Genomic DNA, 26,928 nt, shown 5'->3' with positions numbered 1-26,928 from the left:
AACGGAGGGAGATGGAATGCAGAGTCAGTTCTCTTCACCTCTGCTTAACTGCCCAAATGAACAGCATGGGAAACTGAGTCTGACCTCATCAGTCAGCCCTGTGCATGATCCTCTCTCTCTCTCTCTCTCTCTCTCTCTCTCTCTCTCTCTCTCATGGCCAAGCTATAATTTGGATTTTGGGGCAAGGACAGAGGACAGGAATACAAACTTATGGCTAGATTCAAAGGTAACTTGAAGTGGGAAGGCAGTTGCTTGGCTGGAAACTCCCTTGAAGGGTCTGTGCAAGCTCGTAAGTTATGAAGCCTGGTTGGAAGAGTCCTACGACAGACTTTTACAAGCAACAAGAGCAAAAACTGGAGGAAAAAATAAAAATGGTTGGGTGGATTGCCTTGTAATTCTAACTATCTGAGAAAAAAAGCATTGGCTTCCAGTCCTCCATCAAAGAGACAGTTTACACATTTAGAGCCTCCTCAGCTTTGTCTGGGCAAAAACAATGGTAAAATAAACACAAAATGACAAAAACCACCCCCCCAAAAACCCCAAACAACCACTCTCTCCCCCGCAAAAACCTCTAAAACCTTGAATGAAGAAACTTCAAAACCATTATTTATTATTTTGGGGTATATGTTTTGTTTTGGGGTCATGGTATATAGTCCAAATTGACCTCAAACTGAAGATTCTCCTATTCCAGGCTCTTAAATGATGGGTTGATAAGAGTACACCTCTATGCTGGTCCTTAAAACGATCACTTCTTAACAGAGAACAGATCTAAGAAGAATTTGGGGGGTGGTTGGGATAGGATCTCTCTGTGTAGCCCTGGCTGTGCTGAAACTCGCTCTGTAGAGCAGGCTGGCCTCAGGAATCCCGGGTGCTGGGATTAAAGGAGCGCCCTTCTATGCCTGGCTTACAGATATTCTAGATCAAGAAATTTATATCCGAGCGGGAGCTGAGTGAAGAACGAAGTGGGACCAGAGGTGGAACCATGTATATCAGGAATGCTGGGGAGGCTCAGGCATCAACCACCAGGCCAAGTGTGCAAGAGGGTGCTTGGATATATGGCAGCTGTGCCTGGCTAGCCAGAGGACCTGGATGGCTAGTGAACACCAAGCCTACTTCACAACAGGGTTACGTTGTTACTGGCACTGGGGATCCAGGGATCCGGCCAGAGAGAGAGAGAGAGAGAAAGAGAGAGAAAGAGAGGGGATAAGGGCACAGTGATAGCGGGATGCTTGGCAGCTGCAGCCACTGACAATTTCCCATGCATGTGCATTGCTCCCTCCCCAAGATAAGCGCTTTGGATAGGGTTTATTATCCGATTGGGTTTCTTTCCACCCCAAAATGCGAATCCTGCAAAGAAGGGAAAGGCTTTTCCAATGCTGGAACCTCGCCTTCCCCTTTCCCTGACCCCACGAAGATTTGGAGGGGCGGCGGGATGTTGGAGGGCACGTGTCCCTGAGGGAACAGCCAGTTGCAATGCGCGACCGTCACTATCGATCTACGATTTATGAAAATAAAGCAATATGTGCCTGTTTCGGTGCCTGCCGTTTGCCTACCAATGGTGCAGTGTTCACCATTCCAGCCCTCTCGGCATTCACATTTGCCATCTTTACAGGTCCCGTGCTCAATGCAGCGGGGGTGGCACACGCGCTGGTCACAAGCCGCGCCTGTCCAGCCCTCTTCACAGCGGCAGGCTCCCCCGATGCAGACGCCGTGAGTGCCACAGTCTACTGAGCACACTTCTGGAAGAAAAACAATGATTACAGCTCAACACCACAGCGGGGTGAAAGTCCTTCATGGAAGCCAGACCACACACATGGCTCCAGAGCTGGCCCCAAGGCCCAGCAGCCATAGTGTCTTTGCAGGCTGGTCTCTCCGCTGGTTGGGTAGTAATTTTGCTACCTTATTATTTTTTTTTTTCTTTCCCCTAGAACAGTGGTCCTCAACCTGTGGCTCTCAGGCCAGCAGCAACACCATCACCAGGGAAACTTGTTATCAATGTAAAGAGATGCAAATTCTTGTGCCCAGGTTGGATCAGTGAGATGTGTCGTCGGGGGGCTGGGCTCACCAATTCATTTTAACAAGTCTGCTGGGTGATTTGGGTATACACTGGAGTGTGACAACAGCTCTTGTGGATGCTGAGACCATCTGAGAGGAGGTCAGGCCGTGGCTCCCGTTTGGCAAAGCTGACTGGGAGGTACACCTCCTGCGAAAGAACTAGCTGGTGGATCCTGACTCCCTGTTCAGCTGGGGTTCTTCCTCATGGAGAGCCTGAACTGACCAAGCCACTGAAGCCTGCCGGGGTCCCTGCTGTTCCATCCTCACAGCGCCTGCAGACCCGTATGTTCCCCAGATCAGCACTCGACGGCAAAGATGAGCGCTCTGAATTGTGCTGTACTTGCACAGCCTCTTTCTCAAAGGAGCTCAAAGTCTTATGTGGGGGGAGATGGAGAGGAGACAGACAGACAGATATATTCACTCTGGCGTTCCAAACCTATCACGCGAGGACAAGCACGTGCCAGACATTCATCCTTACAACAGCCCACTGAGGGAGGCATGGCTCGTCATGCCAGGGGAGGGGAAACCACACTGGGATGGACAAGTGACTTGCTCAAAGTCACACCATGTCTGCAGGACGGTTGGGACTTGGGGCCATCCAGGGCTCTGCGCCCCCTCCCACCCTCCTCTGCAGAACTTTGCCAGGACCACCAGCAGATGAAGCCAGGGGTGAGTGGGCTGACTCCTTTCCTTTTCTTTTTGCAATGAAAGGTTCATTACTTTCCCCATTGTAGGCAAAGCTTCACATCTCTTCCCTTTCTGATTGCCATGGCAATCTGACAGCTGTCTCAGCACCCCAAGGAAGGGGGCGACATGATGATGGCTTGCTTGGATAGGCACTCGTCAGCGAGCAGAACCTTTCTTGGGAAGGTTGGGACCGGCTTGAACTGTTGAACTGTTCCAATTTTTTTTTTTGAGGTCACTTGGGAAGTAAGACACATACTCTTAATTTTAGGAAAATAAAGTATACAGCGTAACTTCATTATTTTCCTGTCACTGGAGAACTGCAGAGCTTTATAACATGTTCACACGACACCCCGAGGGAGCCTCTTTTCTGTTTTATAGGACATTCTATTCTGTTTGTCTGGGACTGAATTGTTCTGTTTTGTTTTCTGCTACCTTTAGGGAGTGTACATAAGAAAACCTATAAAACAAATAGAAGTGTCCCCCCTGGGCCCGTCATCCATTTGTGGTGATGGAACCAAAGAGGGACAGGAACCAACACAATCATTTGATTTTTCTTTTCATTCCCCAAAACCACAAACTCCAGGAGATAAGAATGAGAAAGCTACCATAGGTCTGATCAAAGTCCCTCTTATCCCAAGCTTGAGTATAAAGGCGAGATCTCCATCCACCCAGAATGGGATGAAACACAAGGTTCAAGTCTGGGAATGTGAGGAGAGGATCTCTTGGCTTACCAACTGAGCAGTCGGGACCCATCCAATTCGGGTCACAGCTGCAGAGGCCGGAGTCAGGGAGGTAAGTGCCATGCCCACTGCACTGGTCTGGGCACTGGACCCTCGCCAGCTCACAGTTGAGACCTCCCCAGCCAGGGCTGCATAGACACTCTCCGTTCACACAGACGCCATGGCTGGAGCAGGTGGGATCCAAGCAATCCACTGCAACAAGAAGAGAAACACTGGTCATTCATGAAGAACGGGCCACCAAGGCACTGACTCCTACCCACACAAGCAAATGGAAGTACCTAGGTATTCCTCAAGTGGTCTCTTGGCAGCCATAAAAAGTGGCTTTTATGTATTAGAATACCAAGTCTCAAAATGTAAAGAGGACACAAGAGAACCAAGGGAATTCCTCAGGCACAGTTAGCAAGAGCCGGCTACAGACTCTTCACAGATAGAAAGGTGTGCCGTCCCACTTCCTGTATGCTGTACTTTCCAACCTTCAACCTTGACTGATCCACAGCAGGATCAGGGAATACATGTGGTGTCTTCTGCATGTATGGCCAAGCCTGATTGCCTTCTCTCTAAAAGAAAGCAGAGAGGCTCATTCTAACCTCATGAGTCCCTGATTTCAGAAAGGGAACGAAAGATTAAAAAGAAAACCCATGAAACTCTTAAATGAGTCACTTTCCTAATTAAGTTTCACTTAGGCTAAGTTTAAAATTAGTTTTTCTCTCTGAGCACACACCTATTGAGGGAGAAGTGAGGGTGCAGAGTGCAAGAGGTGAAAGTTGGGCATGTAACTGATCAGAGAATAGCCTTCCCACTCGGGGTCCAGAGTAGTATGGATGGGCCAGTGTTCTCAGCCATGACGATGGCCCTCCCTAAGACTGCCTACTGGGCAAGTTAATAGTAGATTCCACGCATTATTGTCCCTGTGTGTTTCACGGTCTGATTCCTTGGCTGTCCTCAAGATCCGAGTGAGATTGGGACTGAATCAAGTCAAAGCAAGGGCGACCTGCTAGGGGCAGTTAGTGAGGATAGAAGCTTTACTACGGGGATGTCACAGCTTAAAGGTCTATCCAGTTTGCATTCTAGATAGACAGGTCTTTCAGCAGGCAGACTGGTTTCCTCAGAGAGTCCTAGGGAAGGTTTCTATGGTATGTGGAAAAGTGAGCTTGGTGTAACACGGGTTAGGACCGGGAATGGGACTTTTGCAGAGGGCTCAGTTGTTGCCTTGTGGGACAGAAAAGTGTGGAACTGTTGTATTCTTATTTGAGAGAGACAGAGTTTTTTTTTATCATTTGAAATCAGGCCTGTTGGCCCACACAGAAGTGTCCCTTCTGTCATCTCCTGGTGAGACACAGTCAATTGGAGGCTTCTTTAAATTCTTCACTTGTAACCTTTTTGGGCCATTCTGAGAATAATTTAATCTTTATGTGTATTTGTGTCACTTTGTGGTTCAAATCCTCAGAGGATATTTTTGTCATCTCTCCTTGCCTAATGTCAAGATGGAAATTTGCAAGACTTCGGTCCCTTAGTCATGAGATGGTCACTTTTTAGAGTCCCTCTAGTTAGGAGCTCGTCCACTACCATTCATGTTTGGTGCCTTCTTTCTTTCTTATTTACGTACAAGAGGATGATCCTATAAGTTTTAATATTGAGAATATATTGACATGTCTAGATATGACATTATTGAAAAGGTCTGTGTCATAAATTCGGTAGTCCTGATGGCATCAGACCTAAGGACTATACGTTTATTAGAAATCACAATGTTCCACAAAGCTCTCTAAAATGATCCTTCTCTTAAGGCAAAAAAAATTCAGTATGAAGAAAATTCCATTTGGATATTTTTAGGAAGATCTCATTTATGGAAGACAGTTCCAAATTGTTTGAGCCATGGGGAAAACAGTGACTTTTTCTTCCCCCAGAAAGGTGAAGTTTAGTTATTTATTATTACCTATGGATGCTCATAATAGTACTTCAAACTGTTATGGTCGCTTTAGAATGGGATCCAGTATGGCTGGGGGAACTGAACTCTGGGTGATGCACACCCTTTGATACCTTCAAATTGGCTCCACACAGTGGGGTGGAGCATATCTGTATATAATTTTGAAATGGGGTTTAAATAGGTAAAACATTTATGAAGGAGTTATGTGATATTCACAGTGTATGGCACCATCCCCCCCCTTCCTACTCTTCAATACAGGGTTTTGCTATGATTAAAGGCAAGCCTAGAACTCATTATGTACCCCAGGCTAGCCTAAAACTCATGATCTTTCTTTTTTTAGCCTCCCAGGTGCTGGTATTTCAGGTATGTACCACCATGTCTAGCTGATGCTATTTTTTGCTTTTGGAAATAATATGCTTTTAGTGTTGGCAATAGATGAACTTATTCATCCAGAACCAATCATGTTCATATTCTTCTCCTATCCCCATTTAAAGCAAAGTCAAAATACTCACAAATACTGTGTATTATTTCCTAAAAATGCTCTCAGACTATAATTAACAATTTTAAGTATTTGGTGAGTTACCAACAGACAAAAGATTTATAAAATGTATCATAATATTTTCTTGAATGGATAAAATAATAAAACATAAGAGATAATAACAGATGTATGCACACACACATTGACACAGCAAGGGAGAGAAAGACGGAGAGAGGGAAAAGAAGAGGCACACAGAGAGAGAGAGAGAGAGAGAGAGAGAAAGAGAGGGAAAGGAGATTTTTCTGCCAGATATATTAGCTCCTTTCTCTGTCCTGAATTATGGTAAGAAGAAAGGAGGGAAATCACGGAGATTTATTACTCCAGTACTAGAATGTCATCAAAAAGGCCATTTATAGTATCTAAATATATGAGCCAACATTTTCTCTGGTCAGTAGTATCAGTAAATATGCCCTCTGTGCTCTGTAATTACAGTGGCTGATGGAATAACCAAATTCAAATTTTAAGGGGAATGGTTTTACTATGAATTTTAAATTTGGTTCCAATTCCATCAGATGGTCTTCTGCCATGTTTTTAGAGTCTTTATCTGGCAGGAGAGGCTCTGTGCTTTTACGAAGCTTTATAAATAGAAACAGTTAAAAGGAGGACATTGGCCTTGCTCAGTTAAGTATCCTGTCCCTTGAAACACTAGCTCCTGGAAGCTGAAAGCACTAGAACTCATTTGGTCTGGGGTCCTCTGTATATTTGACAAAAGGGATTGTGAGTGACATTTCTATCCCCAAGGATAGAAAAGGAGGTCAAAAGAGTTTTACAAACAATATGTACCACGAACCCCCAAAGAATCATGAATTACATTTATGAAGTTAAATGTCATTGAAAAATGAGTCAACCATGAAACTGACACGAAAACATGGCCAACTTAAACTAACCTGTCAGTTCCCCTCTCATCTCCTTCCTGCTTCCCCAGACATCATTATGATGTATCTCAGGAAGACGTCTTTTCGTTTTCTCATACAAATTTGTTAATAGCACAACAATGTTTATGCAGCAAAAAAAAGGAGGATGGCAGCTATTGCTTTCATTGCTATGGCCATTTCGGGTAAAACATTTGAATGTTATGACTGTGATGAACATCAGAAATGAAAAAAGCAAAATGGAAGAAAAAGTGCTGATTCAGATGTTCTGATTCCTTTCCCTCTTTTGAAAACTGTATGCATCACCTCTGTTCATTTTTGGAGGTAGCAGAGAGCAATAGGAGAGATTACATCCTTCTACAACACTCCATGAAGCTTACTTGTTTCATTGTATGGTTGATTGGTTCTGAACATTTACACAAGACTACCTGGGAGTGTAAGGAAGTTGAGGAAGTACTTGACATTCTATTCATACAACGTCTTTCCTGGAGAGAAAAAAACAATGCCCAAAGACTGGCAACACCTTGTCCCTGTACTTTGCCACTACCCAGCAGTGTATGCAGAAGGCTGTTTTAACGTTTCCTGTCATATTCCTGACCTCTCCCATGTTGTCAGCAAATGCAGCTTTTCCTGTAATCCATTTGTCTTCAGGAACTTCAACCTTTCCAGCAGGGTTATTAAATCATCGTTTCCTTCACCCCAACACCCAATTTGGTTATATGATAAAAACAAACAAACAAACTAACAACAACAACAACAACAACAACAAAAAACCCCCACACATACACAGGGGGAAGCTTCTTTTCATAATAGAGAAAAAAAAAGTATAGCAAATAGAGGAAGGGGAGGTCCCCAGGGTCAGACTTTCTAGGTGACATTAAGGATATTATTACTGATATATTGAAAAGTTGTGCAAGAAAAATGTCACAGAAACTGATTCTTTTGAGGCCACAGTTGTAAAAATCCCCACAATGAAATGGGGGATTTTTACAAGGGAAGCTGCCAGGGTATAGCTCAGGATAAGGAAGGCACTGCCATGACTCTGTGGTGAGGGGGTGAGGGGGGCTGCAATGATTGGTTAGGGTGGCAGCAAGTCCTGGGCCCTCACTGCACAGCTTTGTTCCTCTGATTTGCTGTAGGTGGGGTCTCAAAATGACCCACATATCTATAGTCTTTCAAGCCTGCCTGCTCTCTGAGGATAGGAGGTTTTGTTGAAATATTTACAGAGCTGTGCATGGGCCTCAGATTACCAAGAAGAGAGAAACCAAATCATAAAAGCAGCAAGAAGCCAGCTTTGAGGGCGAGGACCAGGCTTAGGAATTCTTGTTTCTTTTCTCTAGACAGTTCCAGAAATTCTCAACTAGAGGACTTTAAATGAAGCAGAAGAAAAGAGGGAATTAGGTCTGGGACAGGTGGCCTGGCAAGATGGCATAGCAGGTTGCTTAATACCAAGGTTGATGACCTAAGTTTAACCCCCAGGACCTATGTGGACAAAGAAGAGAAGCACTGCTCTGACACACACACACACACACACACACACACACACACACACACACACACACACACACGTTTTTCAAAAAGATCTGGGAGGGAGAGGGAAGGCAAGGAGGAGGAAGAGTACAGGAAAGAGAATACATACAGACATTAAGACAGACAGACAGACCAGAGAAAACACAAGGAACAAAAGAAAAGTAGCAAATGTCAGTAAATCAGGATAAAACAAAAACATTGTTTCCAGAACCATCTCCACTGGCCTTTCCTATTCCACAACTAGAGAAGTTTACCAAAGCCCAGGGTTTGAAGTGTAGGGTGCAAAAAGCTGAGTGAAGTTTTCTTTGCAACCCAGGGACTCCACTCCTGGGTTCTCCCGCCAAGATCAAGCCCAGCACACCTCCCCTGCAGCTGACCTGCTGACTGACGTTCCCTGCTTACCTTCCTCACAGTGCTCGCCCTTGTAGCCAGCAGCACACACGCAGTTCCCATCAATGCAGGAGCCGTGGCCACTGCAGGAAGGATCAATGCACTGGTTCATAGGCACATCACACTCAGCACCTTTCCAGCCACTGTAGCACTGGCATGTTCCTTTGGAATACTGTCCGTTCCCGCTGCACAGGACGGGGCAGGCAGCTGAAAATCAAAGAGAACACCAGGTCACAAGGGAGTGTCTGTATGGTACAATGGCTTTGCACACAACCCTGTAGGCTCAGATCTTAGCCACAGAGGTGCACAGTCACCTGTAAGTACAAAATGCAAAAAAAGAAAAAAAAAAAAAGCCATTGCTCTCAGTGGCTCCTACTCATGCATGACCAGGCATAGGAAAGTATGCATTCTGCATTTCCTGACTTAACAATCAGAACCACCCTGTGAGGGGCAGCTATGATCAGGATTCCCCCATGCACTGGAGGCTTAGACTGGTGATGTTATCATTTTGTTGTTACAAGGCTCCCAAGCAGGAACCCAGGTTAATAAACTCTACAGCTATGTTCTTAAGAAAGCCAAACTGATATACATGCCATTGGTACCAGGAGTGTGGGTACATTTTACTCATTATTTTATTCTCAGGTAAGCTGACTCCTCTTCTGGACGCATTTGAGCCAATGAATCTCTCTCTACCTCTGTTCCCTATACCATGAAAAAACAAGTGTATCTATTCGAAGAAGAACGCATACATTAAATTACAAAGATAAAACAAGCCTGGCTTATTAGGAAAACAAGAGAAGGAGCAAGGCAGGCCATCTGGAGCATTCCCCACCTCTTGCCTTTGCTTATGGGATGAATGTTGAAAACTATGGGGATTGTCTGGGATGCCATTACCTCTGGTTTGAGTTGGCCTTAACTGCTTCCCACTTTCAGAGTTTATTTACAAGAGGATTTTAGAGGGCTCCTTCAGGCTTTAGACTTCCCACATCATCAATGATTTGCAATAAATCTGCATTTCCAATTGGCCTTCTAAATGGAATGTTTCTCTGGCTGCTCCACTTATGGCACAGGCATTCAGAAAGAGACCTTCAGATATGACCCATGTAGGTATTTCAGTGTCTGTTGCTGGTGTCTGTGATTTTAAGTCCAGATTCTGAGAATTCTTCACGGACGGAGCATATATACAAAACTAGGGGACCTCACCATTCCAGAGCACAGCGAACATTCAGTCAGATTACATCTTAGTTCATTGCTCATCCTGCTCTGTTCTTCCCTTCTGTGGCCATGGTACAGCAATTATCTTCCCTCTGTGATTGTCTGACTTCCCAGGGACACAGTAAGCCTCTGGAGAACAGGCACAGTGCTTGCCAAAGATGATTTCCTGTCAGTGCTGAGTTGTGTACTGTTGACTGGCTTGGGTAAAAACTTGTCCTACATCCTTGCTATCCAAGGATTTATGGGAAAGCACCAAAGAGTACTTACAAAAGACGGAGAAAGAGCAGTACCTTAAATAGGCCTCATGTTGCAAACACAATGAATTTTCCCCTCAATTTCAAACTTATTTGAAATAAAACATCTCGACAGTTGGCATGTGATTGATGAGCTATTATCTTCCCAAATACTTTACAAGAGGGTAGTTGTTGAAAGTGTTGGGGATATTATTTCCAAAATTCTTATCCTTATGAAGCATCTAGGGAGGAATGAGTTCAAATGACATCAAAGACACAAGCTGAATTCAGATGAAACCTTCTGAATGGAGGATGCATGCTTCTTACATTTAGGATGTAGGAACAGGGACCATCTCTGATTTGAACTCACAGGCTGGTTCTTTGATCACCTCCACCTGAGGGGGGAGCAGCCTTGCCAGTTCACAGAGGAAGACAATGCAGCCAGTCCTGATGAGACCTGATAGACTAGGGTCAGATGAAAGGGGAGGAGGACCTCCCCTATCAGTGGACTGGGCATAGGAGAAGAAGAGGGAGGGGAGGAGGGTGGAATTGGGAGGGGATAGGAGAGGGGCTACAGCTGGGATACAAAGTGAATAAATTATAATTAATAAAATAAAATAAAAATAAAATTAAAAAAGAGAGGGTTCTGTAGTTACTAGAGATCCTGACTGTCTTGGAGAAGGTAGAGGAAAGAGCTTGGATCCCCAAATAGGGACTGTGCAAATGTGAACTAGCTAGAGAAGTGATGGACTTTCTTGAGGTCTTGAGAGAGCTTACGAGACAAAGCAAGTTTGCTCTCCATCAGTTCATTACAGGATGCAGGCTCAGCTCAAGGTCAGGGATGCAAATGTGCACGAGCAGACTCTTATCCCCTCTTTTGTAGCTCTGCAGACATCATTAATGCACCGTGGCACCTTCTCCTGAGCCTAGAAAGAACTTGAACATCCTCGGAACACCCAGGCTAAGACCTGAAAGGAGAGTGAGCTGGCATTCAAGAGAAAACCTTCTTGTCATGTCTGATCTGGGTCACATGGAAGGATCTCCAGAAGGAAGACTAGAATATGCATTGTTTCTCACCCCCACATCCACCCTCAAGCCCAAAATAAGCAACACTGAGAAATGCCTCTGTAACAGTGTGCAGTCTTCCAAGTCTATTCCTGATCTGTGTACTATATATTGGGTGGGCTACATGGATGGGCCACAAGATGACCTCAAATCAGCGCCCATGGCGTCTTTTTTACTCCCACAAGGTAGGGGAGGGAAGCAAATGATTACTGTCTATAGCAGTTGATAAAAGGAAGGATTATTTTCTCCTTTTTCTTTTGCACAAAATCCGAGTGGTGGGAAAAATAGAAAATAAGACTTGGTTTTATATAAAATCAGATGCCTGGGAAATCAAGTTTAAAATATGACCTACTTAAATTACTTAGGGAAAAAGGGAAAAAGAGTCAGGTCGAGTTTCCTAAATGTAGTCTCTTCTCAATTTGTTTGATGCAAGCTTGCTGGGAGTGTGGTCAGGAACGGAAGACCCTGATGTCTGCTGGAATGCGGGGCACTCGGGGGTGTGGCTAGTGCCACATTAAAGAGCCCCAAAGGGACTAATGAGAAGAATGAAACTCAAGGGATCCACTGCCGGTGGAACAAAGAATGAAGCCAGCTGGTGATCCCTGGGTCTGCAGCATGGAAAGCCAGGAACTCCTCCTGTAACTGATTCTCAGACACAACTTATTCCAGGGTCTCACGGTAAATATGTGTGGCTCAGACTTGTCCACCCTGGAGAAGTTGACTGGGAACTGAGAACCTCTTGTGTAAACAACTACTTGTATTTCATTCATTCATTCATTCATTCATTTTTGTGAGCACATGATGTTCCTCAGTTTTTAAGACTGGGCAGGGGCATTATTTGGACTCCATATCCCACCGAGAGAAACAGCACCAAGTCTGAGTGAAAAGGGAAAGGATTCTGGTGACAGAAAGCCCCAAGTTCAGCAGCCACCCTTCCCTTGTCAACTGTGGGGTTTGGAAATGGTGACTAAACTTCTTGGGGATTCGTGATCATCCAAACTTGATCCCCAACCTGACTGGATGGGCTGATATGATTAAAAAAAAAAGTACTACACTTCTCACACACATGCCACTGTGTATGACACGCAGATGTGTGCATGTATGTAAACACACAAGGACAAAGAAAGAGTGCCCGATTGCTCCAATGGCAAGAACTTGTCAGCTTCCTTTGTGGTCCTCCCTGGGAGTGGGTGGGAGCTAGCCCTGACTAATCAGACACTGTATGTGAGATGTTTCGTCTTCCCGTCTCTCTCTCTCTCTCTCCCTTATTCCACAGGCTTCCAGGAGCAGAATATTGTGCATTCAAGCTTCTATTTAAAATTAATTAAAATGTGTGTACAAATTGACTATTCCTGTTTTACTAAATCTAGTAAATGGAAGCTTTAAGACTCCCTCGGAAGAAAAATAAATTACCGCTGCCACTAACGACTGACACGTTAACAGGCTGATGACAAAAAAATGACACAATTTAGATTCACCTAAATGGTGTAAAGCTCTTTTTAGTGATCAAGTTGGAGCTTCTCTGTGAGGGAGGAGATGAATTATCAGTGTTATTTACTTGGTAGACAGTTTCAGGACCAACCACTCATTGGTGGTTTAAAAAAAAAAAAAAAACAAATCCTGTCTACCTGCCACTTTCAGTGGAGAGGATGCTCGGAGGGATGGATTGGGTGTAGGTAAGGCTTTGTAGAAAGGGAGAGGCAAGATGGCTACAGCCTTCTGTGAGCTGGCTTAGTTGTGATGGGCAATCTCAGACAACGCACTTTTAGAAGTGATTCCAAAGCTGGTTTCAACTCTTTTTTCTTTTTTTTTTTGTAATTAATTTTTTATTTTGGAGAGAGGGTCTCTCATCTGGAGCCCAGGTTGGCCCGGCACTCACTGTGTAGCCCAGGCTTGCCCAAAACTTGCAGCCGTCTACCTCAGCTTCCTGAGAGTTGGGATTACAGGTGTCAGCCGCCATGCCCGGTGCCTGCCGACCCACTTGCAACTTTAGAGAAAAGAGGCTTAAGAATCTACTAGAACAATTTTGACAACACAACATGGGTCATGGAGGCCAAGCTAAGCTGAGGCTCCCAATGCCAAAAGAGGTAGTCTGCTTTCTTTCAAGGAACAAAACAAAACAAAATAAAAACAAAAAAACGGTGTTAGGAAAACCAGGTTTCACTTAAACAGCCCCGTAAGCGATATTTCATTTGCTGCATAACCAAGTTGGCGTTATTGTGCCCTGACCAGAAGACAAGCTCTAAATACAACGTAACAGTTGAAGTATTAGAAAACATTAGAGGGCAATCTTATTCTCTTCAGGAGATATAAAAGGTATACATTCTAGAAGCCACGAAGGAAGGGGTGATTAAGTTTGATTGCATAAAGTTTAAATCACCTATTTGACAGAGGATACCGGCCTAAAACTAAACCAGGTCATAAGCAAATATTGGCAAGACAGATCTTAACGTGTTTTACAGAACAAAATTTCCTATTTAACATGTGCAAGGAACTTTATAAATCAATACAAAGAGACAGACAAATGGGAAAGTGCGCAAAACCCGCATCAGGAATAACGCAGCTTGCCAATATAAAAGATACTCAGATCCTTCGACAATTACATACAAACACAAATGCTATTGAGACGTTAATTCTAGGCTTCCCAGAGTGGAAATAAAATTAGGAAGGCGTTCACAGCCTGGACGTGCTGCCAGGGTGCAGGGGTGCTGAGCTCTGCGGAGCGCGGTCGGTGGAGGGTGGGAGGGCTAGCCGAGGCTCAGAAAAATTCCACGTGGCTATGCACAGACACTGCCCAGTGGTAGCCGCCTGTTGACCCAAGCGCTTCAGGTTTCCCTGCCTATTAAAAACGGGCAGGGCAATAAAAGGCACTGCGTAAGAAAGAGAAAGGGAGAATTAAGGAGAAAAGAAAAAACCCGCCTAGATTCTTCAGGTGTGACTGTTGGGGCTGGGGCTGGGGCGTGCCAGGGGACTCTCCATGGGGGGAGGGCGGAGGGAGCCTTCCGGCAGATAGGGGCGGGGGAGGGGCGGCTTCCGAAGACCCAACTTCCTCACTCCCTTTCTGTCAAATGGCACATTTAAGCAAGAAAGCGACTCAGGGAAGAATTACCAGAAGGACAAAAAAAAAAAAAACTCATCAGGTGTGTCAAATCTCTGACATCCGGGAGCCTTGTGGGGAAAGCCAGCACGCGCTGACTTAAGCACGAAAGTATGGATGCTTTAATTAATCCGGGGTGAATTTAATTGCTTTAGTTAAGTGGAAATCGGGTTAAAAATGATGCAGAGCATGCTGGGGTGTGTTAAAAACATGACATATGAGTTGGATGAATCGATAAATTAAAAGTGCACAGATGTTTTAATTAAACCCAGGGAAGTTAACGAAGACCGCAAGAGACTTTTAAGCCTATGATTAATTCAATTCATTTAAAATACCTGTAGAGATACGGAGACGCCTCCATTTTGAGAGTTAAAAGTTCTCAATCGATAAGTACTTAAGCCGCTTAAAAAAAAAAAAAGGCGTAAGGGGCGTGTATCTGTGACAACAGCACTGGTTACATAATGAATATTTAAGTTCGGCGGCGTCTGTGTCGAGCGGCTCTGCGGGGCCAGGCTGCGGGGAAGTTGCGTAAGCTTTTGTTGGGCTTGAAGCAGGGAGATGAAGTTGCCACTTGGCTGGGCCCCACCACCCACCCGCGTGGGAGGGTCCCGCAGGCGCGCTGGAAAGCTCTGCTCACCTCTGCCCCGACAGCTGGGAGGAGGGGCTCTGCCTAGGGCTGGCGGGTGACCTAGACTGAGTTTCCTGTTGTTCCCTCCCCCCTCCCCAGTTGTGTGACCAGGCACTTTAAGCTTCTTTTCACCTTTTAAAGGGAGGTGAGAATAATCCTGGGCTACTCGATAGAGTTTTCTTGTGGAAATGGAAAGAAACGGTATAACGCTTGTGGGACCTGGCTCGGTGCTAAGAAATCGATAGATATTACTTTATTACTATTATTTTCATTAGGAGAAAATTGTTCCGACTAGCGATAGGGTAGAATATCTGTCCCCCATCCTAGCCTGCCTGCTTTCTGGAGACTGGATTGTTTCCTGTGTTTCTTTCTGAAACAATGGTTGTTCCCCTAACCCATTGGTCTCCGTTCCCCTCCCCAGATTAAGCCTTCTCTCTTCTGGGACCCCTCTTTAGGAAGAGGAAAAAAAAAAAAAAAAAAAAAAGAGGCTGTTTGTGGTTTGTTTCGAAAGCAAAGTGACCTGGGAAACAGGCCTCCTCCGGGCAGTCAGTCTCTGCCGAGTTCCAGCACAATCCAGAATCATACTCCGTTTTGAATGAGGACGAGTCACCTGCCAGAAAGTCTGGCCTCCAGCTGAGGACTCTGGGAAGGAAGCACACTCTGGAGGTCCCAGACTTAACTGGAAACTGGGACTGGAGTCCAGTAGCTTGTGTGTTGAGATGATTCAACAAGGCAGCACATGCGGGGATCACTAATCAAGCGGCAGAGGTATTTATAAAACACCACCTGGACGGTGTGTGTCTGTGTCTGTGTGTCATAGTGATGAACGCTTGATATCCCAGTACTTGGGAGGCTGAGGCAGGAGGCTTGCCAAAACTTTGAAAACTGACTACACTGTAAATTCTAGGTCATCCGGGGCCTTTGAGGGAGACTGAATCTCACAAAAGCAAAAAATTAGACAACTAAATACCCCCCGCCCCCGTACGCACCCCACCTCTCTTTCCTGAGATCCAGTTTCCTCAGCTGTGGAACAGAGATGACGCACATTGGGAAGAGAGGAAACCACGTCATTCATGAGAAGCGCTCTGCATGGCGCCTGCGAGGTAGCTCCTCTTTGATATGTGGTAGCAGCTATCCTTGTACTAGGCTGTGGAACGTGGCTCTGCTCTGTGCGGCTGCTCAGTCACTTGCTGCAGAACATGTTCTGGGTAGAACTGCTTGCAGCCCCTCCTCCTGGGCCGAGCTGCCAAGAGACCCTCGCACGGTTGCCTCTCCAGGCCAGGGGTGGGAGGGAGGAGAGGAAGGATTCGGGTGTCAAGCCGCAGTGACCGGCTGTGGAACATTGTGGGGGCCCACAGCCACAATACAGGCTTATCTGCATTCAGGGATGGCAGAGGGAGACAGGAACGACCCAGGGAGGGTAAATGGGACCCGAGCACATTCTGTGAGGGAACGAGGCCAGTGTGCAAGGGGCAAAATGATTCTTTGCCAAGGATGCTCCGAAGGAGGCATTTCTTCCGTGGTGGGAGAAGCCCCCACTGTCTGTGAGGATATGAGGGCTTGTCCTTTCTCCTGCAAAAGCAGGTAATGGGGGGCCGGGGGAGAGAACCAGTCACGGGGTCAGCCAGCCTGTCTGGGTTGCTGCCAGGGCTTATCATCAGAGCTTAGAGGGCTGAGGCTGCCAGAAATTGGGGTATCTACTCAACAGCATACTCACCAGGGGCCAGGAGGGTCACATCCTCAAATCTGCCCCTGCCATGTGACCTCGCCTTCTTCTTGACACCAGAAGCTTGCTGTGTGGGTTAACTCAGCATTTCTGGAGTGTCTCATGCACGCTGTCACGCTTCTGAATGCTTTGCAGTGCTACGTTAATGTTTGCCAGCAAGGCAACCGTGCCCATTATGTAGAAGACAAAACCAAGGCTCAGGGACGCTAAATGATTGTACAAAATGGGCACAGTTAACTAAGGAGCACAGAGTCAAATTAAATGAATCCCAACACCATTGCTTCCTTCTTTTCTTTCTTTCTTTTTTTTTTTTAATCACTCCACCGCTCTGAGAACACATGTGGGTTGTGAAGCAAATGGTGTCTGTTTTCCTGCCAGTGCTTCCTATCCCTACCCTAGCTCCTTCCCCTCAGCCTGTGCCTATGCTGACTGGCTGTCACAGGCACGATTACACTGAGAAATTAGCACTGGGTTCTTCAGCACTCACACTGGTCGCATGTCCAGCAATGTTTTAACTTTATTAGCCTTGTCCCTTAACTTGAAGTCACCATTTTTAGCAAGCACATACAGTATCCTGGGTGCCAAATTGGAAACAAGAAGACAACAGTTACTGCTGTTGGTCAGCAAAAGAAAGCAGGCTTTATCTTTCTGGACATAACAGCAGAGCACAACAGAGCCCCGCCCCCCATCTTTCACGTTTTCTACCTCTGAATGACATATAGCAGGGTTGTTCGTGGGAATGTTTCTGGGGGGGGGGTGGTGATCTGTGACCTTGACGTCCACAGAAGACCATCAGTTGGATAGTAAAGGCTGGGGATGACGGGACTCTTCCAGCCCAAATAGCTACAAGCCAGGATGAGTGAGCAGCCCCTGTACTTGGATGGGGTTAGTACTGGAATCAGTGATACATGAGCCCTTAGTGGGCTGTGTGGGGCAAGAGCGGTGTGGGCCATGAATGACCTTTAACACCATCCTAAGCTATTTGTTCTTCCGTATCAGAATGTGGACCCTGAGCACCTGCAGGGCCCTTGGAGGCTTGCTAAGGGGTACCCACAAGCCATCCCGTGACTCAAATGCCTGGCATCGGGGAAGAACCTGGGAACTTGCATTCATGCATAACTATGAACAGGTGAACAGGTGACTGGAAGCCATTGAGGGTGATAATGACGAGGAGGAAAGCTGTGAGGAGAGGCTGCTGGCCAGTATGCAGGGATGGGGACCTGAGGATGGGGTGGGGAGTAGGGGCGGACATGTAACAGAGGGGCCGGCAAAGGGCGGAAAGATGGTGAGGAAACTCACCTGGCTGCTCAGGGGTCACGGCAGGAGCACCAGGGTTAGAGCCAAATAGCCTTGGTTTCAAACTCTGGCTCTAACCATTTCTGTTTAGTAAGCCCTTAAACACTTGCCTTTACCCCTCCCCGCCCCCAGACTTAAAGTCAGCGGCCTAACGCATACTAAATAACACACTGCAAAAACATGTCTTTCTTATCCCTCGTTTCTTCTGAGGCCCATCTCACGGTTGGCTTACTGGGAAGAGTTTGGGCCCGACAGTTGGTTCGAATCTCAGTAGTAACACTTTCTAGCCGGGTAATGCAGCAAGTTGTCTAGCCTCTTGGGTCCCTCATTTTCTTCATCTCTGAGGCGGTCGTCATGTACAACAGGGCTGGTGGTGATTCAGTGTGATAATTATGCAGCGTCTCAGAGTAGTGGTCTGTACCCAGGGAGAACTCAATAAATGTCAGTGATGATGATGATGATGATCATGGTGACAGCTTGATTTAAGGACTAGAATGTGGCCAAGAGGGACCAGGTAGTTAAGGAGGAAAATGGCAAGATCCTTGCTCCATCTTTTCAGGGTTCCACGGACCTGGGTAGGGGCTGAGCCTCACTCCAGAGCGGAGGGGAAAAACCCTGGATGTTCCTGTGCTTGTCGCATTTCTGGGGCTTTATTGACAGCTGTACGGCAGCAGGAGTTGTCATTTCTAACAGCTATTAAATTCACGTTACCTAACAGCAATGGCTCGGGGATGTTACAGTTCTACTGTGGGCTGGAGCCTACAGTTGGGCCCAGATAAGCTATGAGAGGAGCCGGAGTTTAAGCTGAGAGCTCAGCAGCCTCAGCTCACCTCTGAAAAGCAGGGAGACTGAGTACAAGTCGAGGAAAAGTGAAGTTAGCGCAAGGCCTGGAAATAAAAGTAAGTGAGAGGGACAGGAATACTAACTCAGAGCCCCCGGCCCGTAATGAACAGCTTTAAAGCAGCGGGGGAGCCAAGCAAGAGGAAGAGTAATGGCAGTGATGGCAGCAAAGCTGGATGAGAAGTGGGATTACAAAATTTGACCCATGGAAAAAGGTATGAGCTACTGGGAAAGAAATGGCATTTCCCTGAAACTAGGAATCCGAGCAGATTTCTTAGTCTGTGTCATAGTGAACGTCATTCTTCAAGGTAGTTTCCTTATTGGAGTTTGTTTAAGACTTTTTTCTTACTCTTCTTATTAACTGGCTACCTTCAGAAATCCTCACTAAACTGTATGTTTTCCACATTTTAAGAAACCGTGTATTGGGGTGCATGCTGGGAGGTGGGAGGTGGAGGCAAGAGGATTAGGAATTCAAGGCTCAGCTATAAAGGGAGTTCATGGTCAGCCTGGGCTATATGACACTCTGTCTCACAAAACGAGGAAAAACAAAACAAAACAAAACAAAAAAAAACCCAAAAAACACATCAACTTTAGGAACTGTCAGCCCTTTTTAAAGGTACTACGCTCTCACAAACAGGCTGTGATCTCCTGGCCCAAGCTTCCAAATGAACCTGTGTGATCAAGCTGGTCCCTTCTTGTCCGTCCCTTAATGGTGGATCCTGGTAACATTCAGTTCCCTCATACCTTCTGCCGTGGCACTCTACACTGATTCCCAGTAAATGCATTTAGCCATGGGTTCAGCTTCCCTCTCCCACCTGTTTGATATCACTCCGGGGGCTACTTTCCATGTGGCCTCTATGTGGTGTGTGGCCTGCTGTGTCTCCATCTCTAGGCCTGCTGGTATGATGTATCTTTTATATTCATCTTCCTTGTCCAGTGTTGATGGATCCTGAAAGATGCACCCACTTACAACATACCTCCTCTGTGCTTCGTAGACTTCCTGACTGCCTCCTTAGTAACATCTGGACACTCAAAGTTACCATCACAACGTGACACAATGTGACACACTTGTTTTCTACATGTTTCTGGGAGCAGTACCCAGAGCTTCTTTGGACCTCTTGTGTTTTTAGCTCTTTATACACCAGTATTCTCCTACTAGGCATGGAATAGGCATTTGCGTGGTTCAATTCCCTCAGCTGACTTGGGGTGTCATGTTAGAACCAGCCGGTGCCCCTTCCTGGTGAGGGTCAGGTCCATTTTGACCTCAGTGCCCCTGGCAGCCACAGGACTGTAGGGGACGGTAGGTGCAGAACGAGTGCTCTGCAAATGTGCGCCGATGGTCCGCACGCTCTGCGGGAGGATGGCTTCAGATGCCTGATGCAGACTGGCAGGTTTATCAGAAGACAAGGAACGGCTGCCTGCACGGCCCATCTGAGGGCATGGAGCACACAGTGTGAGGTCAAGAGAGTAAATCTGTATTTCTGTCACTTGGACACATACCAGGTCGCTCGGATGTGATGGGAATTGTGCCTGCTAACGTGGCAAATTCTCCCCCTGGCAGGAGGGCCTGAGTTTGCTGGCTGCCTACGCTAGCAGACTGGCAGAACCCAAGGCATCCAGGGTACGGCTGTTAGAGCAAGAACAAAGGTGCTCTGGATTCCTGACGAGGGGGGACCCTGTGCTTGGGGCATCTGCAGCGTTTTAATCCAGAAAGAAGAAAAGTGATGGCGGGCCACAGCCAGGAGATGGGTCATGCTGCTTGGGTCATGCTGCCCAACTGCTCGTCCTATGACCTTCCTCTATCAGCCCCAGGCGACTCTAGCTAACAGTAGAGCTTCTTTGGCTCAAACCGTTGTTTGTGAGCAGGACTTTTCCTAGCCACTGACAGACTGTTCAGTACCAATGGAGTTGGGCCTTTAACCCCTCTTGCCTGTGCAAAAAGTCAAGAGAGAGAAAGGCAGGCACGTGCACATTCATACAACTGCCTTTAACATTTCTTGCTATTTGAATAGGAGCACCATTCGTCTTTAATAGGACACACTGAGGGGTACATAGTATCTAAAGCGCATAACTTCGATGTACCCACGAAATGCACCAGGCAAGGCCAAACTGAGAGATGTATACAAACTGCAAAAGCAATGCTGTTCAGAACAGTCAACGTCATGACATACAAGAAGAGTAAACAACTATCATGGGTTAGATGGACCAGAGGGACCAAGGCAGGGGTTCTCAACCCTCCTAATGCCATGACTCTTCAATACAGTTCCTCATATTGTGGTGACCTCCAGCCATAAAATTACTGCATTGCTACTTCCTAACCGTAATTTTGCCACTGTTATGAATCGTAATGTAAATATCTGACATGTAAGATACCTGACATGTGACCTCCCCTCCCCCAGAGGTCACAACCCACAGGTTGAGAACCACTAGACTAGGGTTATGATGACGAAAGAAAGCTTGGAATTCTGAAGTAAGTTTGAAGAGCAAAAGTGGAAAAAGTCTATAAATAAGTTGAAATTATTGCCCGGGTGTTAAATTTCTGGCTTTTAAATTTATAGCGACTGGGGGGACTCTGCATGGAAAATTTCCTATTTTGGTAACTTGTCTTCATATCCAAGGTTACGTAAAAATTTTTAAAATTGTATTTATTGATGCACACACGTGTATACATGCGTGTGCATGTATGGAGGTCTGAAGGTAACTTTTAGGACTCAGTTTTATTCCATTATGTTGGTCCCCAGGATTGAACTCAGACTGTCAGTTTTTGTTGGCGAGTACCTTTACCCACTGAGCCATCTTCATCAGCTCCTAAGATGACTTTAATGTAAAAAGCCTTAAGAAAATTTGTCATGGGGAGGATTGGTAAAAATATGACTCATGTCATGTTGTTGATATGTGGACAAATGAGATAGCATGCGTTCAGTAATTTGCAAATTTGCACTGAGTTCCAGCACATTCGTAGTATTTGAGAGTAGTGGGGTACAGGCTGCAGTGTCAGATGAGCACCAGGCGCTAGGATTAGCCCTGCCTTGCTGGAAGCAGGCCAGGCAGCTGAAGCCTGCTTGTGAGTCTATTTTCACACAGGCACACTTGGGGCATTCTGGCATTCTCAGGAGCCAGAGCCTACGGGATGAGATGCTTAAGCCTGAATTTCCCTAAGAACCTAAATTTTTAAGTGGACATTCGGCTCTACTGTGGGATTCTTGTTTTTTGGTTTGTTTTGTCTCACAGTGCTGGGGATTGAACACAGGACCTCACGTATCTCATGAATGCATTTGAGAGACCATCACTCTATGCCACAGCCCTAGTTCTCACTGCCAGGTGCTTAATGAGTCAGAAACAGTTAGAAAGTGACTTGGCTTAAATACTCATTGTGGTAGGAAAGATGAGTCCCTGGCTATATTATATATCGGTTTTTCGAGACAGAGTTTCTCTGTGTAGCCCTGGCTGTCCTGCCACTCGCTCTGTAGACCAGGCTGGCCTTGAACTCAGGCATCTGGCTGCCTCTGCCTCCCAAGGGCTGGGGTCAAAGGCGTGTACTACCGTCACCTGGCAAGTCTCTAGGTAATTTTAAAGAGGCACTCACATTTCATATTCATGACAACCAATTCTAGCCTTTCTTCAATTTTTGCTTTTGGCATTATTCTTTAAAAAAAAAAAAAACTGTATCAGTATACACACAATGAATTGATTTAACAGTAAGTTAGTAAAAGTACTGATGGCAAAAAGCAATAGATAGGCACACTGAAGATCAAAGTTTGGGAAATAAGGGCTTAGAATCAGAAGGAAAAAAATACATAACAAAGTCACTTGACCTGTGGCCACTTCAAAAGGAGAGGCACCTTTAGGGCAGAGAGGCAGGTACTTGCTTCCCATACTCTTAAACCAGCTTAGCCTCCAATAAATGAGGGATACAGGGAAGGCAATTTCATTCTTTAAGCGCCTCAATTTTACCCATCATATGCATCAACGGTTAAATTAAAATATGCATACAAGTTCAAAGCCTGATTTCAGGAACAGCCTTTGAGTAGGAAGGAATAACTCCTCTTCACAGCCACTCAATATTTGTTTCACAAGGATCAATTATAGACTATGGCTAATGCACACTCGGAGGGTGCACCCAGCCGCAGCACAGGTGGCGAATGCAAAACACACACCGGGAGTCCTTTTAAGCAGCTAAATGCACACTCCATTACAGATCCATAATGCAGAATGGACACACGTCTGCAAATGGATTCAGAGTGGAGAGTCCTCAAATGGCTGGGTACTTGGGTCTGAAAGGCCAGCAATGGGATGTGCAGTCAGAGCACACATGGTTTTTAGGATTAATAATGCATCGATGTGTGTCAGTGTTAATACACATTTACAGCCCACAGCCGGTGCGGCTGAGTGTTCGGCCCATTTGCAGCCACGTATGAAAGGGCGGCTCAGTCCTTCCTCTCATTAATGCCTTCACTCCCAGGAAAATTAGATTACACAAGAAAAGCCATTCAGATGAGATTGAGGTCTGCCTTCCTTCAAGCCTTCACTAGAAAAAGCACTCGACATGGCGATGCAGGGTCAACCTCCACCCCCGCTGGACCCCTCAGAGCCAGCGCTGGACTGACAGTCCGTCACTTTCCTTGTGGTGACTCTCCCTGAGTCTTGGGACGTGCATGCGCTTGGCTGAAACGGAGCTAAGGAAGCTGTTCACAGGCTTCCTGTTTCTCCTCTTTCCATGTCTGATAAGGTGACTTAACCCGTGTTTTGCTGGACAGACGGGATACCTTAAAAATGAGCGTCACACAGATGATCACCAATGCCAGGGCTTTACAGGTATTAAAGCTTCATTCCCTTAACACTGAGTACTCGTCAGGATGGAAATCTCAAATCTTTACACTGTGGAGAGTACTGAGATATTATTTTTCAGAGCAAGAGTTTTGAGGGTTGGACAAAGGCATGGCATTATTTAATACGCAGCAGCTATACTGACTATTAATGTCAAGGCAGAAAACTTTTAGTGAAATACAAACAAAGGTGATGGGAAAAATGATTTAAATATATAAATAAACAACAAAAACCAATTCCTTTGGTACCTTACAATGTACTCTGCTGAGGCTCTAGTACTACTAGTAGTACTTAGTATTGTTAGTACTTAGTACTGTTAGTACTTAGTACTGTGTGCTTACTAGAGCTCTACTTTCTATGCCTCTTACACTACTCAAATTAAACTTCGAAAGTCATGCTCCCTTTTCTAGATAAGGAGACCAAAGTTCAGAAATGCTGACCGACTTGCACGAGGCCACAAAGGGACAGAGATGAGTGAGGGCAGAATTGAGAGGGGAAAACCCAAGCGGAGAGGGGTCTCTTAATGTGCCGTGACTGTTTTCCACACTTCCTCCTTTGTGGGTGGGCACCTGTGTTACAGGGAGTACCTTGCATTTTAGACAAAGGAAAGAGAAAGGCTCAATGTCACACTTGGTGAACGTATTTGTGTTCTGGGCATCTGTGTGTGCTTTTGTGCCCCCAACAATACTTGACCCTGAGAGCCACAGCAAGGTCACACTGAAGGTCTCTTAAAAAGCCAGGTGTGCAGCCCCTACATTCCTTGTTCTTCAGAGAGTCGTTTTCTTTCTTAAATTACCTTTCCCCCAAGAATCCCAAGGCCCCAGCCATTCTTTGCGAAGCAGTCTAGATAAATTAATAATACAATTTAAAACCAATTCCATGAAGATAAATAGCACTTCCTAGATTAAGAGTGTAGCTAGCCAGAATGAATGAAATTTACTAACCCTGAGATGCTTAATCTTCCATTACATAGAAGCTAATGATTATAAGAAAGGAGTGATGGTAATTCACTTCTGCTTTTACAGGAAACCCGACCATCTCATTTTTAGCAAATCTTTCTTCTCAGCACACCTCAGTGCCAAGGCTGACTGCCTTACTCCTATAGGCGTACTGCTGCTGGTTATATATCAAAACACGCTCCTTGCCAAAGGGGGAGCCTTGGCGCACGCATGCATAGAGAGTCCCCGTGCTTAAGACTTATTGGGAAGGCAACCTGGGTGCTCCTCCTCTCAGCCCACTGCAAGGAAATTGTGACACGTACCTTTAGCGCAGTCTGCACCAAGGAATCCTGGGAAACAGTGACACAGTCCAGACACGCATTCGCCATTTCCGTGGCAGTTACGTGGACAGTCCTGCACCGAATCTGAAAGAGAGAAATTGAGCAATGACCTTCTCCTCCGCTCTTGTGCAGTCACTCAGTAACCAGTCACCTGCCATCTGTAAGGATCCAAAAGCGGGTGGTGAGGAGCAAGAGTGAGAGAAGGGAGAGGACAGGGAAGGTGGAGTCAAGGGCAATATGAACAAAGCATGGAAATAACCACTGCTCTGCCAGCGCTAACCCCACATTGGGCTGGAGGGAGGACACTGCACAGTTTTTATTTGTATTTTTTTTTTTAAGACTTTCATGTTTTTTGTGTATAAGCGTTTGGCCTGCTTTTATGTCAGTGCACTGTATGCATGTAGTACCCATGAGAATTAGGAGAGGGTGTTGCATTCTCTGGAATAGGAGTTACAGGCAGTTGTAAGCCCCGATGTAGGTGCTGGGAACCAAATCCAGGCCCTCTGCAAGATATAAAAGTGCTAAATCTCCACTCTTTTTTGTTTGCTTATTTGTTGTAGAATAAACTGTCTATTCAGATTTTATTTATTTATTTATTTATTTATTTATTTATGAAGAGACTGTCTATTTGATTTTACTTTGGAACTTTCCACATCTGGTCATTGACAGGGTTTTCAGGCACTATGCTCTCCCTCTCTGGAATGCCTTCGCCCTGAAGTCACTCTACCAGTTCAAGCTGTGGCTTGAAATTATGGGATCTAAGATTCCAGCCTCAGGTCTAGAGGGTCCAGCAGGTGTTCCTAATCTCAGGTGTGTAATTCCTGCCTTTGGGAATTAAAATATGAGAAAAACCCAAGCCCAGTCATGAGCTGCATGAAATATTTGTTTGGTGCTGGACAACGAATCTGGCAGCATGGGCCAGTGCTCCGTCAGCCTTCTCTGCTTGGGTGAGGTCTTCATTATGTGAACACCAGGGTGAAATGAAACAGTTCTTGAGTGTTTCCCTATCTTAGGTGATGTGTGGCTACGCTTAGGTCTTGTATTCACCTATGCATGTTTCAGGGTTCTGCTAGAAGTAGGTTTGGGGTTCTATATGGTCTTCTATGTGTGGGTGTTTTCCCTGCATGCATGTCTGTGTACCATGTGCATTCAGTGTTCTTGGAGGCCAGAAGGAGTCAGGTGTCCTGGGACTGGAGTGATAGATGTTTGTGAGTTGCCATGTGGGTACTGGGCATTGAGCTTGGGCCTTCTGTGCTGTTGACCTATGAACCTTCTCTTTAGCCCTCTGCAACAGTCTTTAAACCTCATTTTGTGGTCCTGATTTAAACATCACTTAGTCCGAGCTTGCTCTACCCTATACGAGCCTGGATTTCCTTCTCTTCATACTCTCATTACATCTCTCAAGGGGTCACTTTGGAAAATTTTCACGTTGATTCAGATGGACACAGAAATGGGCGTGTTCTTTCAAAATAATCATTCTTGTTTTAAATGAAAACAAAACGCACTTAAGCTTTCAGGTTCCAAATGTCTAAGATGATAAAAAAAAATAAAGAAAAAAAAAAAAAGAACTATGCAAGCCAGTAGGCCCAACATATGACATGATCCAATCCCAGGAACAGAGGGTGGTGAATTGGTGGATAGGGTACCCTGACAGAGTCATCTGAGCAATGCCAGGATGTGTGTTCTGCAGCCCTAGTTCCTCACACACCCCTTCCCTGTACCGAGCACTCGCATCGTGCATTCTGGCCATCTTTCTACGGCACTTCACTTCCTCAGCTCCATTCTTCCACAATCAAGCTGTTTGTGGTTTCCGACACTCTGAGGAAACTCGACAAGTGGATTTGCTTTATTTTTTCTTTCCCAAAGCTACATCAAAATAAAACAAAGCAAAACAAACCTATAGAGCTACTTTCCTCGATGTCTAGCAGTTCGTAGCTGCAGCTGCAGCTTCTTCAGGCGAGCTCTTTAAAGGGCTGAGAAGCATGC

The 26,928-nt window shown here is 45.7% G+C and overlaps 1 protein-coding gene across 15 annotated transcripts in view; it reads right to left on the bottom strand.

Moving 5' to 3' along the window:
* The window catches only part of Tenm2 (teneurin transmembrane protein 2), a 1,501,569-nt gene that overhangs the window by 122,986 nt on the left and 1,351,655 nt on the right, over window positions 1-26,928 (bottom strand). For 10 of the 15 annotated variants that reach the window (XM_060363849.1, XM_060363848.1, XM_060363851.1 and 7 more), the window contains 4 exons: window positions 24,925-25,026; window positions 8,749-8,943; window positions 3,474-3,674; window positions 1,527-1,739 (listed from right to left, as the gene is read on the bottom strand). In XM_060363849.1, the coding sequence (XP_060219832.1) occupies window positions 1,527-1,739; window positions 3,474-3,674; window positions 8,749-8,943; window positions 24,925-25,026 (711 nt within the window). The remainder of the gene's footprint in view (window positions 1-1,526; window positions 1,740-3,473; window positions 3,675-8,748; window positions 8,944-24,924; window positions 25,027-26,928) is intronic. The other 5 variants (XM_060363852.1, XM_060363854.1, XM_060363850.1 and 2 more) reach the window with 4 other exon arrangements.

Source organism: Meriones unguiculatus, chromosome 11, assembly GCF_030254825.1.
Source record: "Meriones unguiculatus strain TT.TT164.6M chromosome 11, Bangor_MerUng_6.1, whole genome shotgun sequence".
In the NCBI taxonomy this organism is placed as follows: Eukaryota; Metazoa; Chordata; class Mammalia; order Rodentia; family Muridae; genus Meriones; species Meriones unguiculatus.
Note: the sequence above shows the minus strand (reverse complement) of the source record. Positions and strands in the feature narration are given on the sequence as shown.